Genomic DNA, 14205 nt, shown 5'->3' with positions numbered 1-14205 from the left:
TAACTTCTCTTGTCAACAGCTCAGTCAACTGCAGGATTTTTTTGCATCTTCCTCTCAACATCTGCTATTGGCTACTGATCTGGTATAGCAATTCCTATGTTCCCAATTTGTGAAGTGAGGCTGTAGCCATTGCAGATGCGATGGAGAGTGTGAATGCTGCTCCTGCTGGGGATAGAACATAGAAAGCAAAGTAAATGGAAAAAAACTAGCAGTACTATTTGACCTGGGTAGTTATCACATTAGGGCTCGGGATATACGTATTTTTTTCAAGTAATTGCTTAATATGATCATTTTGTGTTAAAAGGTAATCAGATTCCATTTAGCCAGTTACATTAACAAGCCTGAACTGGTGCCAGTTGGAGTAGAGGGCTGGAAAAAGACCCCATACTGTGAGTGCTTGCAGTGAGAGATTTTTGTAATGCAGGAACTCTTCTTGTTCATACTGCAGACTTGGCCAGCTTTGTATTTGAGCAGCTACTCAGTCTTTCTCATTCACAGGTCCCATTCTCCATCACTCTGTTCTGGTGGGCTATCAGTCTTAGCACCAGCCTGACTCATGGCTTTGCTGATACATGTAGCTCTGCAGGGTGACTAGCAGGACAGGAAGTTGAAAATTATGTGAAGATTGTTTTTTTCATCCACTTAGCCATTAGCACAATCCCTGATGCTGTCAGCAGTCTCCTCTTCTTTGTCTGCAGCCACTGACTTTTCTCAGGAAGGTGTAACTGTGTCCCACAGCATGGTAGCTTCTGAAACTGCCTGCATCAAACTGGTAGCCTATACTATAGTGCCCTGACCAGGGAGGGTCCAAACAGGTCGTTGTTCTATTTTAGAGTAAATTGGGGGGAGTCAGAGAAAATTCTCCCATCTTTGAGGGGAGGCAAAGGTCTGCATTTTCAAATCCATGTTCCTAAAATTAGGCATCTAAATCCATATTTAGACATCGAGCCATGAACATTCAAAGGAGCTGAAGAGAATTAGGATCCCAGTTCCAGGGAATTACGTAACAATGGCCTGAATCGGAGAAGTGCTAAGCCATACTTCATATCAGCTTTTTGCCCTCTGCCAGACTTAGACCAGCAGTTTCCAGTCCCAAGCTGTCTGGGCTGACATGTCAGTTGATCAGCTAAGGTCCTGGCTGAATCTGCTATAACCTATAGTGGGGGTTTGTCACTCATGAGCCTGAGACCGGAGGAAGCACGAGGCCCTAGGGTTTAGTGCTAGTCAAGGACTTGGGAGACGTGGGGCCTAGTCTGTGTTCAACCACAGACTTCCTGTGTAACTTTTAAGCAAGTCATGCAGGCCTGGATCCACAAAGGGCCTTAAGTGTTGTGACACCCAGTGTTGCAGTGCCTAGAAGACCACTGGTACAGCACTGCAATCTGCAAAGCCTGAGGTTCCTATACAATGAATGGGGAGAAATAGACAACTAAAAATGCAATCCACCATAGCCAGCATGCTAGGCGGGAAGTCACCTAAGCTAGCCAATAGAAGATGCCAACAAGAGGGGTATGTCCCAAGCCCTGGACCTCTTAGGGTTTGGCACCTAAGTCCAAGCCTACCTTTGCTTTCAATCCCAACCAGAAACCTCTCTCCTGGAATCAGGTGGCTTAGGTGTCTAAGTAGTTTTTTGGGAGAAAAAAACCTGCATTGTGCCACACAAAATGGGAGGTGATGCCTGCCTTGTGACTTTTAGCCCAGGGGTTAGCACACTCACCTGGGATGGTGGTAAATCCAGGTTCAGTTCCCTACTGTCTGCCAGAAGTGGGAGAAAGGGTTTGAACAGGGGTCCCCCACACCTGTAATCAGAGCACTTCAACCACTGAACTATGGGATATTCTGATGTGGGAGGTTTAAGTTGGACATTAAGAAAAATTTCCTAACTGTCAGGGTGGTTAAGCACTGGAATGAATTGCCTAGGGAGGTTGTGGAATCTCCATCATTGGAGATTTTTAAGAGCAGGTTAGACAAACACCTGTCATGAATGGTCTAAATAATTAGTCCTGCCACGAGTGCAGGGGACTGGATCAGATGACCTCTCAAGGTGCCTTCCAGTCCTGATTCTATGTGGAGCTCCCTCAGTCTCTCCTGTTGAAGCTGCTCCACTTTGGATAAATAATTAGTTACTGGGCCAGACAGAGTGCAAATGACTCTAGTTTGGTTGTTAGGGTACCCATCTAGGAGGTGGGAGGCCCAGTTCCTCTGCTCCAGGAACTGTTTAATTATTGATACACAGTGGAACAACTTAAACAAGAGTTTGAGTTCTTGAGCTTAGGCGGGAGATAAGTGTCTGGATGCTTAGACTGAAGCAGCAGTGCACATGTGCATGCTCAGAGGCAGAAACTTAAGCACCTAGGGAATTTCTACAGCAGGAATTTAGGTTCCAAGTGAGTTACAGGGTTAGGTGGCAGGTGAGTGGGGGGCATACTGGATCACAGTGGAGCCTAAAACTAGGAGTTAGATGCCTAAGTACCTTTGTGAATCTGGGCTGTAGTTTCTGTAGCTCAGTTCCCCATTGGTAAAATGGGGATAGTCGTGCTGCCCTACCTCTCAGGACACTTGTGAGGATAAAATGCATTAGATTGTGAGGGGGTCAGATGTGGTGACGGAAGCCATACAAGTACCTTAGCTAGACAGACTGTGGTTTAGAGCAGTTCATGCTTTATTGCATGTTGAGTGGGAGGTGAGCAGCTGCTGTGCACCACATTCTAGCAGAGAGGCTCAGCATCACAGTAGGGATGAGCTGGCCAGCGTATCAGTCACTAAAGTACTACCTTATTCCCGTCTTCATTATATGAAGTACCAAACATCTGCGCCCCCTGGCACTGTGTGTGTACTGCAGTTGTCTAGATAATGTTTCCAAGACTGCGTCTGGCAATGACAGCACGACATACTTTGGAGGATGCTTACCTGTCTTTTTTTCTTCTTGTGGGCAAATCTCAGGGCATTCTGCTATGGGGAGAATTTGCTGATTGCAGCATTTCAGTCAAAATACTTTAAAGATGATGTTAAATTATGTTTTTCCTGTTGAGACTGTGTAGCAAATGTTCATCTGATTTACCTGAAGCAGGCCTTTTATATTCCTGCTGCATGAAGCTCAGATTGGGTCACCTGACACGATATTGGAGTCCTTCTACCTAACTGTTTAGTTGCTTTGATAACCCAGAACCATCTCCATTTCCTATCTGCGTTAGGTACTTCTATTTGCTCCAACACCATAGCAGCTGAGCATCTCATGATCTCTAAGGGATTTATCCTCACAATACCGCTGTGCTCCAGGGAAATACTATTATCCCCATCTTACACATGAGGAACTGAGGCACTGGGAAGCCAAGGTCACACACAAAGTCTATAGCAGAGAAGGGAATTGAATCTAGGTATCTCAAGTCCCAGCTTAACACCCTAACTGCTGGACTATCCTTCCTCCTTCCTGTGATTCCTTCTCAGTGCTCGTGGACACGACCTGTTCATCTTCTCAGGAGCCCAGTAACACAGGGCTTAGCGAGCCACTTCAGATAAAATAAAGCCTAACCTGAACTGATGCTCAAAACTTAATCTTCAAAGTCTGAGGACGCTGGGGTAAATTTTTCTGTTTTTTATTTCCATAGTAGCCTCTGCATCTCTTGGCCTCAGACAGGGCTGGGTTGGAAATGTTGAACAAGTGTGAAACAGTTCTCTTGTGGTTTTCCTTAGTCCTGACAGAATGTTTTAGAGGACCTGTTCCCATGAAGGTTCCAGCCCACTTTTAGACCAACTCTAAAGTCCAGAGAAGCCAAGGTAAAAGCTTTCAGTGACTCCAGTAGGCTTTGGATCAGGTCTTTTGTGAACACAAAGGCTTCAGAGAAACTTCTGCCTGAGCCAAAGCTTTTGAGATTTGATCACTAGTAAACCTACAGAGTGACATTTTGCACTCCGTTACATACAAGCAACCCTGCGGAAATCTGGTAACCATAAAACATGGCTGAAGATACTGTGACCTTTTGTATGCACTGAAGTCAATGCATTTGAGGGGGTGCAATTGAGGGCAACTATATACCTCGACGTACCATCAGTTAGGAAATTTAAAGGAAAATAGCAGTGCCCCTTTGAGAGAAAGCATCCACTTCCAGTTACTGTCACTGGCTATGCATCTCAGTATTGTTACATTTTTAAAAATTTAAGGCCAATTGCCAATAATGCTGTATGGACCTGGAAAGTTTGGAGCAGCTAGTACAATTCATTTTACATTTATGTCCTTTGGGGTTCTGATATTTTATTGTTTAATAGCACTAAATCCTCTTAAATAGAAAATCTTCCAGAGATAGTGGTTCCAAACACGACTTATGTGCACAGTAACCACATCAGTTGTTTTTTATGTATACTGGGGCACATAAAGGTTAGCTGCAGCCTGGTGGAGCATAGCCATGTCTCAGTACCATATGACAGCTAATATGTTCCCTCTCTTCTTATTGTTTCGAGTAGCTCAGAAGTTAGTGGCTGTGGGTGTGTGTCTGTTGATTTAAATTACATTATTTGAAACATAAGCATTAAGTAGATTATAATGAAACACTATGTCCAAGATCTTTAGTTGCTACTGATACACACATTTAGTAGTTATAAATAGAGATGATACCAGCTCACAAAATTCAGATCTGGAGCCAAACTCCCCCGAAGTTTGTGGATGATTGTATCCAGGGTTTTGCTTCAGGATTCATCCCTAGCTGTGCTGTTCGATTCAGATGACCTCCTAATCTACTGTGATCCTGGATAACTTTCACTTAATTCAGTGGGCTGCCCAGTAGTAGCAGGCTCTGCAGTGGGCTTGTAACCAGTCAAGACAGTGGTCCCCAAACTTCTCCTGTCACTCCACCCCTCTTACCAGTAATGGAATCTATCCACGCCCCTGCCCTGCCCCGAGAAGTTTCTTTGGTTTAGGCCTCCACAGCAGTAACATCTCCTTTATTATATAAACAACCTCTAAAAGGAGTTTAATTTAAAATGTGGTATAAAGTAAAGGTGGGTAGAGGGTTCACTACACCCTTTTCCTCTTACACCAAAATTAAGTTTGTAGTAGGCTTTCAAATATGTTAATCTGGTCCCTTTCGAGCTCAAGTTATCTCCCTAGAAGAGATGTTAATTTGCATTTGCCAACCCTGTAAAGCAATTCAAATTTTAAGTTTCCTTCCCTGGACTAAAAGCTGTCTCAATCTAATCAACAAATTCACTTTGCAAATTATATGAAAACTCACTTACTGACAGGAAGTTTACCTCTGACTTTATCAACCTACATTTGTTTATAAGATGATAAACTCTAGAACATATGCCACTCTTGTTTCAAGGACAGAAATATGGACTGTTGAAATAAACAGTCAGAAATTTCATTATGAGAGATACAATGGAGGGATATATGTGTCACAGCTCAGGGCAACTGCACCAGCTGCTTGTATGTGTGTGGTGGGGAGGTGTTGACATGTCAATACTTTCTTATATGCTTGGTAGGACTGTGTTGTTAACTGGGATTTTTTTTTGTCCGAGTGGCCTTTCCAGTTAAAATAAATACAAATATATTATAGTTATTATAGAAGTACAACTCCCCACCAAGATGTTTTTTTCATTAGAAGTCTCAGGTGAAGAAATATATAGCATCTCATTAAGGGGACAATCAACTTTACATCTTTTAATAGAAACAAAGTATGCTCTTGCTAGGTATTGATGAAAGAGAATGTTAATCCAGTCATTAGTTAGTAACTAAGGTTCTGAATTAAGCATTAAGCTTATATAGCAAGTGCTTTGCTGAAAAGGGACTAAGGCTATTATCTAAATGTCCATTTTCCTTATCTGAAAGTTACCAGCTAGTTGGAAGATTCACTTTCCAAGCCCCAAAGACTAGATTCTTTTTTTTTTTTAATTATGTAAACCTAGTATTTATCAGCAGTGTTTCCCTATTGAATTCTAAGAGTTTGTCTTCCTCTGAGAGACACACACACACACACACACACACACACACACACACACACACACACACACACTCTCGAATTCTGATCTCTTTAGTATAAATCAGAAGTAATTCCATTGAAATCAGGCAGAGTTATACATGTAAGAACAGAATCAGAGCCCCTATGAATATAGATTGCCAGGATTGAATGAGTTTGGAACTCTTTGCCTTTTTTATTTGTTGCTATTCCTCTTAGTTTTTGGATCCCTTACATATTAGTATATAATATTTATTGAAAAATACAAAGATTTTCTGAGACAAAATCTCACTTTTCGTAGAAAGATGTACACAGACGTATACGTACAGACAGTCTAGGACATCCTAGTAATAGTTTTATTTTATAAAATATATATATTTAAAAATCCATCCCCCTTTCATTTCAAAACAGTTTCACAAACACAGTTTTAACTTTAAAAGTGCTAGTCTGTGCAAAATGGCTGCAGTTTTCCTTTAATCTCGCAAACAGACTCTCTTATCTGCATTGTTACCCTTTCCCTCTAATATTTTGCTGTGAACTTCCCCCTGAGAGTTTTCTGTGATAGGCAAAATCCTCCACCACCACCACCCCTCACCCCCCAAGAGATCCTGTCACTTATTCTGGAATTATGACAAATAAAGACTCCTCCTCAAACACACTCCAAATGATGACTTTTAGAATTTATATTCATCACCTTACATTTTGTTTGAAAAAGAAGGAAGTCCTTACGGGTGGCATGTTTGAGAAAACCCAGTTTTATGGCTTCTTCCATGAAGATAATGACAGTAGTGCTGGCTTGTTGCCAGCCTCATTTTCCCTTTCCAGCGCTAATTTATTCTGCTTTCTGACAATCAGAATAACAAGAGGTGAGTTAGGGAAGAACAGGAGCAAGTGCTCAATCGGCATAATTGGTCTTTCAGCAAAAACCGGCTTGCATACACACAACCTGCTTGATGACTGTCCCTAGAGCTTAGTGAAGTGGGGCAGCAATCTCTGTCAAGTGAATACAAATGCAGAGACTCCTGAGAGATTGTCCTCACCCTCACTGTGGATGAGTGACAACAAGCCCTTCCAAGTTTATACACATGAGCAGTCAACTAGCTGTGGATTTTTGATGTTTAAAGAGTGTATTTTAACCTCAGCAGGAGAAGAGGAGCTCTCAAAGCCATAAAGAGACGTTTTACCTACAGACAGTGAAGAACACATGAGAGGAAAGGCAAAGAATGTGGGATACACTGACTATAGAATCTTGTAGGAGAATCCAACCTTACGATAAGGATATGGGATGGTTTGAGTTTAGTAAAGTTGGGTTGGAAATTAAGTTTGTAATAGATGTGTTAGTACCCATCCATAACTGTAGTCAGTGAAGGTAGCAATACCTACAGTTAAAGCTGCCTGATGCTTCCTAAGATCCTATATTCAATTGTTTATAACTTTGCCAAACTTTAACTGTTCAAGTTGAAATTTTCTGTGCTGAGAGTCTGCATAAAACTGAATTATTTTTGGAAGTTTTAGCCAAAAATCTTCAGCTTCTTCCCAGACTGAGATTAAGGAAAATGGTGTTTTGCTACTATTAAAAAGAAAATCTGTACAAGCTTTTTGGTCAGAAGCTTTAGCTTTGGCGGCTGGAGTTGAAATTTGGAAAGGGGTATTTTGTCCTGATGTCAGATGTGCTTTTTGCTGATCCTGTGACTGACCATGAGACCTCTGCCTTCTTCCGCACGCATGATGGATGGTATTCTGCTAATTAAATCAGGGGTCAACAAACATGTGGACAAGGGGGATCCAGTGGACATAGTGTACTTAGATTTCCAGAAAGACTTTGACAAGGTCCCTCACCAAAGGCTCCTATGTAAATTAAGCTGCCATGGGATAAAAGGGAAGGTCCTTTCATGGATTGAGAACTGGTTAAAAGACGGGGAACAAAGGGTAGGAATTAATGGTAAATTCTCAGAATGGAGAGGGGTAACTAGTGGTGTTCCCCACGGGTCAGTCCTCGGACCGATCCTATTCAACTTATTCATAAATGATCTGGAGAAAGGGGTAAACAGTGAGGTGGCAAAGTTTGCAGATGATACTAAAGTGCTAAAGATAGTTAAGTCCAAAGCAGCCTATGAAGAACTTCAAAAAAGATCTCACAAAACTAAGTGATTGGGCAACAAAATGGCAAATGAAATTTAATGTGGATAACAATGTAAAGTCATGCACATTGGAAAAAATAACCCCAACTATACATACAATATGATGAGGGATAATTTAGCTACAAGAAGTCAGGAAAAAGATCTTGGAGTCATCGTGGATAGTACTCTGAAAATGTCCATGCAGTGTGCAGAGGCGGTCAAAAAAGCAAACAGGATGTTAGGAATCATTAAAAAGGGGATAGAGAATAAGACTGAGAATATATTATTGCACTTATATAAATCGATGGTACGCCCTCATCTCGAATACTGTGTACAAATGTGGTCTCATCTCAAAAAAGATATACTGGCACTAGAAAAGGTTCAGAAAAGGGCAACTAAAATGATTAGGGGGTTGGAATGGGTCCCATATGAGGAGAGATTAAAGAGGCTAGGACTCTTCAGCTTGGAAAAGAGGAGACTAAGGGGGGGATATGATATAGGTATATAAAATCATGAGTGATGTGGAGAAAGTGGATAAGAAAGTTATTTACTTATTCCCATAATACAAGAACTAGGGGTCATCAAATGAAATTAATAGGCAGCAGGTTTAAAACAAATACAAGGAAGTTTTTCTTCATGCAGCGCACAGTCAATTTGTGGAACTCCTTACCTGAGGAGGTTGTGAAGGCTAGGACTATAGCAGAGTTTAAAAGAGAACTGGATAAATTCATGGTGGTTAAGTCCATTAATGGCTATTAGCCAGGACGGGTAAGGAATGATATCCCTAGCCTGTGTCTGTCAGAGGGTGCAGATGGATGGCAGGAGAGAGATCACTTGATCATTGCCTGTTAGGTTCACTCCCTCTGGGGCACCTGGCATTGGCCGCTGTCGGCAGACAAGATACTGGGCTAGATGGACCTTTGGTCTGACCCGGTATGGCCTTTCTTATGTTCTTATGGTTGTGCAGTGAAGGAGACTGTTGTCTTTAGGACCCTACCTTGTTTATTGCAGAAGTTGGAAGGTGACTAATGAATGAGGCAGGGGAGTGCTGTAAGAGAAAGCACAATCTCATGGTTTAGGCAGTTGAATGCTGCAGTGGAGAACTGGATTCTATCCCTGCCTCTGCCACAGAGTTCCTAGGTGATGCTGGCAAGTCACTTCAGCCAAAATGTTCACAGGTGCCCACTCATTTTCTGGGTACCCAAATGGGGATGAAGATAATGCAACCTCACTTCACTGGGGTATTGTGAAGGTTAATGCATTGATCTTTGTAAAGAACTAAGATACTAAATGAGAGCACCATAAAAAAGTCCATGAGAAAATTACTAATTCTGTGTTCAGTGCAGAGGTTATATGGGGTGGTTAAATAAGGCCTAGAGCCACACACTGAGTTGTAAGGATACAAGAAATAGGGAATAGCTACCCATTTTGTGAGCACTATTCATCCAGGGCACCGAATGAGGCAGGGAGGGCCTTGTGGAAAAATAGTAATGATCATGTAATTAAAAATTGTATGAAGATATATACGGATAAGGGGGCTGAATTAAAACATTGCATTGTATCAGAGGGGTAGCTGTGTTAGTCTGAATCTGTAAAAAGCAACAGAGGGTCCTATGTCACCTTTAAGACTAACAGAAGTATTGGGAGGTTTTGTGGGTAAGAACCTCACTTCTTCAGATGCAAGAAGTCACATTGCATTGGTGACTTTAATTCTGGCATTTCCTAACTTTGGAGTGCTTGACTTTCTACCTTTAATGTTCTTTTAACGTAGTTTTTGAGTATAATAATAAATATTGTCTGCACATATTAAATACAAGATCCTCTGAGAAACTAAAACTGCGTCCCAACATAAAGAGAGTCTGATGCCCCATTTATGGGGAACAGGGTTAGTACAGTTAGAAGCTTACATAGAACAGAGCATGTTCCAGCATGGAGCGCCACAAAACTGTGGAGGAGGCACTGCTGCCTTCCTATCCACAGCAACTGCCTCTTGATTATGCAGCACGATTCCTTTCTGCCTATCACGCACCCCTTTAGAACAGAACTTCACAATACACAGACAGAATAAATAGAATACAAGATTCAAGGGAAAACAAATGCTTACTGGATATTTAAAGCCAGAAATACGTGATGGGAAATTCCTGATCGGTTATATGATCAGTTGCACCTGTGTTGACCAGTGGAAGACTGTTCCTCAGCATCTGTTCAGCCCAGTTTTAAATTCCCTGGTGCAGGAGCTAAGAATATAATTTAGGATACTATGGTGATGAGCCCACTGTAAATATATAGCTGGGTAAATAGGTTTGCAGTAAAAGCTGGAACCCCTCTTCCCCAACAAGTTGAGACTGCTCATGGGTTTCATGCTGCCAGCTGCAGTTTTGGACTTCAAAGCCAAATGCAGGATTCCTGGACTTAGTGCGTGTTTATTGCAAAGAAACTCAAGTATGGGAGTGAGACATTTAAACAGTAACTTCCCCAGCAAAGAACTGACTGCATGTACACATCCAGCGAGCTGTGCGCTCATACCACATTGAACGATAAACTCAGCTAGGAATGAGCCGAGACGAGCTCTTCAAAGGAGGAGAAACTCCTCCATTAAAATGTGTTGCCTTCCCCATTGAAGGTCAAGTCACTTGATCAGGGACCACATCAATCTGTGGCAGCAAATCATTCTGTTGTTACTCATTCACTACAGAGTCACTGCTGCCTTCGAGAGAAAACTGCTACCTTTTCCAGAACATTGGGAATTAATGAAACTGGCAAATTCTAGAATGTCACATTCTTTGTGGAAGTTTAAACATGAAAGGTCTATACTGCAGTTCAGAAGTGTGATTCTCAGCCTGGGTAGGCAGACTCATGTGAGCTCTGCTTGAGCTAGTATGCTAATATTAGCAGTGTGTACGTTGTGGCATGAGCGACCAATCAAGGTAGCCTCCTGAGTTTGGATCCAGGGGTTTGTGTGAGCTTGGATACAGGCAACTAGCCCATGTCATCACCAGTGCCACCACTCCTATTTTTAGTGTGTTCCCAGCTGCAGTGTAGACATACCCTTGTTGATCTTAAATTCTATATAATTACAGTACAAAAAACGGATCCTGAAGAAGCAATAAGGTACTGCCATTTAGATCTAACTTTTTTAAAAGATAGTATACTTAGCTTTAGGTCAAGGCTGATCATTACATGCTGGGTCTCGTAGTCTCTGCATCCTACAGAGTGTGATATTAAAAACAAGAGGCGCCTGGGCCTCTTTGTAGGACTCCTTAGCCTCCTTTGGCCTGTGGATGCATCTTGGTCATCCCACATTTTAACTCCTCATCTTGTAAATGGTTTGGGTAGAGAGTTTTGCAATAAGCCAATGAAGTAGAAACACTGAGGTTAAAGTATGAAGGATCGTATGGTCCAGATTGGCTTATTACTGCATTTTGTTTTGTAATATTTTAAAGATAAACCTGTAGCATCTTAAAGGTGAACTGCTAAAATGGCCTTTCATTTCAATCCAAGGTTACTAACACGTTCTGTGTAGATTCAAAGCTTTCCTTTATTTCAGCCATTATTCTGACTTCTGGAGTAGAGTTAGTGGCTCTAACATTAATGTCCTCTGCAGCAATTCACCTGCCTAATGTCATCCACTAAATCTTGAGGAAAATTAACCCTTTCTGTTCACTACTGTTCACCTAACAAGCAATCTCTGGCAATGCAGCAACATCTCCTACAGTTTTCACAGGTTATAAATAAAGAGAGTGGATGATGAAGCATTCAAACAAAGTGGTTAATGAATATGAAATATATTACATGCACAGGCTGCCTCTCTTTCTTTCTTTCATAGACCCAGAGAGAGACAGACACACTTACTGAAGAAAATTCTCTACTAGCTTATAATTTTATATTATAATATAACTATAATACTAATAACAAAGTACTAAACACCAATTAACAAGCAAACCAGTTACTAATTTCAATACCAGTTACAATACCAAATGCCCATTAGAATACCAATTACAATACTTATTACAATACCAATTACCAAGGCAATTACCAGTTGCAGTGAAATCACTATATTATATTATTTTGTATTATAAGTTAAAATAATTTTAAACCCTAATTTTAAAATCAAATTTAAAAAGTGAAAATTGAAACATTTTGGTTTTATCAAAATGTTTTGATTAACCCCAAATGATTTGTTTTTGTTAATTTTGTTTTACAGAAAATGTTGACTTTATTTTCCAATTTGGAACTTTCTTTTTTTAAATGTCAGAATTTCCCACAGAACAGAAATTTGGAGTTTCGATCAGCTCTAGTTTGTAGTAAGCAGGAAACTGGTTGGCTTGGTATATTGACAACAGGATATAGGCTCAATCTGGATCAGATTGATAGTGAGTCAAAGCTGTAATCAAAAGGCTCCTTGATGACTTATGTAAAATGAATTAATGCTCTCTGGTCAGTTTCTAGTGGGTACATGTCCATGTCGCACTGCTGTCTCAGCAAAGGGCAGGGGCTGAATTGGCCCTGGTGATCAAACTATGGTACCTTCTCAACCAAGAGGTGGTCTAGATTGAGGCTGAGGCATGTTAGCAAGCTACAGTGTTTGGGAAGCAGTTTGCACTGCTGCTGTACCTGTTTTGTGGATAAGTGTTGTTGAGTCTCCAGCATGTTTTCATACCATAATTAGAGAGTCTGTTCTAAATACATGGATAAGACTTTTACCAGCACAAAGTTCCCTTTACTACAGTGTATCTGAAAGATCCCCCCTGTTCCTACTTTTATTTTGATGGTTCAGTATAGTTCTATTTTATTGTATGCCTTTTAATTTTATCTCCTAGCAGGAGGCTTCTAACAGCCTCTGAAGGGCTCTTGATTTGTTGTGGGTTTTACTCTTTGAGTGAGTAAAAAAATCTGTGGGCAGCTTAGAGAGATTTATGGCTCAATTTTTAGAGCAGAGGTTTGGCCAAGCATCCACATTTTTGTGTGCGCATCTTAGTATACCCTTTGAGTGTTCCCTGTTACCACTGTTACTAATTTTGGGACTAGTATAGGCAAAGAGAGGAGGGGATATGTGGTCTTTGTGTTCCTCTATCTCCTGAGCAAATCTGGGTATTTGCTTACATTCCTGGTAAGACAACTTTGTAATGTCTCAGCTTGCAGGGAGACTTTGGCAGGAACCTGCACATATGCATACATACTACAGATGGGCTTAAGTCACAAAGTTCAGGATCAAACTTTCCTAAAGTTCTGGGGTGTTTGAATCCTGGCATTCAGTTTAGATCCATTTTTTCTCCTAACAAAATACATGCAGTTTCCTCACCAAACAGAGATTTGTTTTCAGCCACAAACTCTGTGGGTTATTGCTGCTGAACAGTTGGCGCGCTCTTTGGCGTACTCTTTGTAATGTTGTTCTTGGAAGCTGTACACAGTTGGCTGTGAGAATGAATGAATTGAAGTGTTTGTTACAGGAAAGGAACAAGGTGAAGAATAGCTGTAATAAGGCGACAGGTGAGGGGGAGAGGGTAGGCTAAGCTTTGCAGTTGTTCTATTCTTCTTGCCAGTAAGTCTGTGTTCTTTCCCTCCTTGTTGTTGGCAGTGCTCCATGGACAAGTTTACCGCTTCTGCACTCCTGAGGGCACTTGGCTGCTGAAGGAGAATTCCACCCAGCCATGGAAGAACATTTCTGAATGTGAGGCATCAGATGGGGTAAGGAGAAGAGGTTTTGCCTATTAAAAAATAGTAATAAGTCAACACTTATGTATTATTCCTACTGAAATTAGCTTTTTCAACCTGATCTCTCTAACTGGCCCCAGTGAGTCTAACAGTAAGAAATTTTAAGGCTCTCCATTTAATCTCGCTTAGTGTTTGGTGTAGATAAGAGCACTGGAAGAAGTAATGCAGACAAGCACAGTGCTGATCCAGTAAACAGATGCTCAGTTCAGCCTAGCATAATACTGTGATCCACACAATAGTATCAGGAGGGCCGGCTCCAGCATTTCTGCCGCCCCCAAGCAAAAAAAAAAGGGAAAAAAAAAAAAGTCGCAATCGGCCGCAGCAATTGGAAAAAAAAAAAAAAAAAGCCGCGATCGGCGGCGGCAGTTCAGCGGCAGGTCCTTCCCTCCTAGAGGGAGTGAGGGACCTGCCGCCCCTGA

The 14205-nt window shown here is 41.4% G+C and overlaps 1 protein-coding gene across 1 annotated transcript in view; it reads left to right on the top strand.

The window, feature by feature from the left end:
• The window catches only part of GLP1R (glucagon like peptide 1 receptor), a 60018-nt gene that overhangs the window by 11473 nt on the left and 34340 nt on the right, over positions 1-14205 (top strand). Inside the window, exon 4 of the mRNA XM_034764625.1 lies at positions 13650-13759. Coding sequence (XP_034620516.1) covers positions 13650-13759 — 110 coding nt within the window. The remainder of the gene's footprint in view (positions 1-13649; positions 13760-14205) is intronic.

Source organism: Trachemys scripta, chromosome 3 (genome assembly GCF_013100865.1).
Source record: "Trachemys scripta elegans isolate TJP31775 chromosome 3, CAS_Tse_1.0, whole genome shotgun sequence".
Classification (NCBI taxonomy): Eukaryota; Metazoa; Chordata; order Testudines; family Emydidae; genus Trachemys; species Trachemys scripta.
This window is presented reverse-complemented; position numbering and strand designations above follow the sequence as displayed.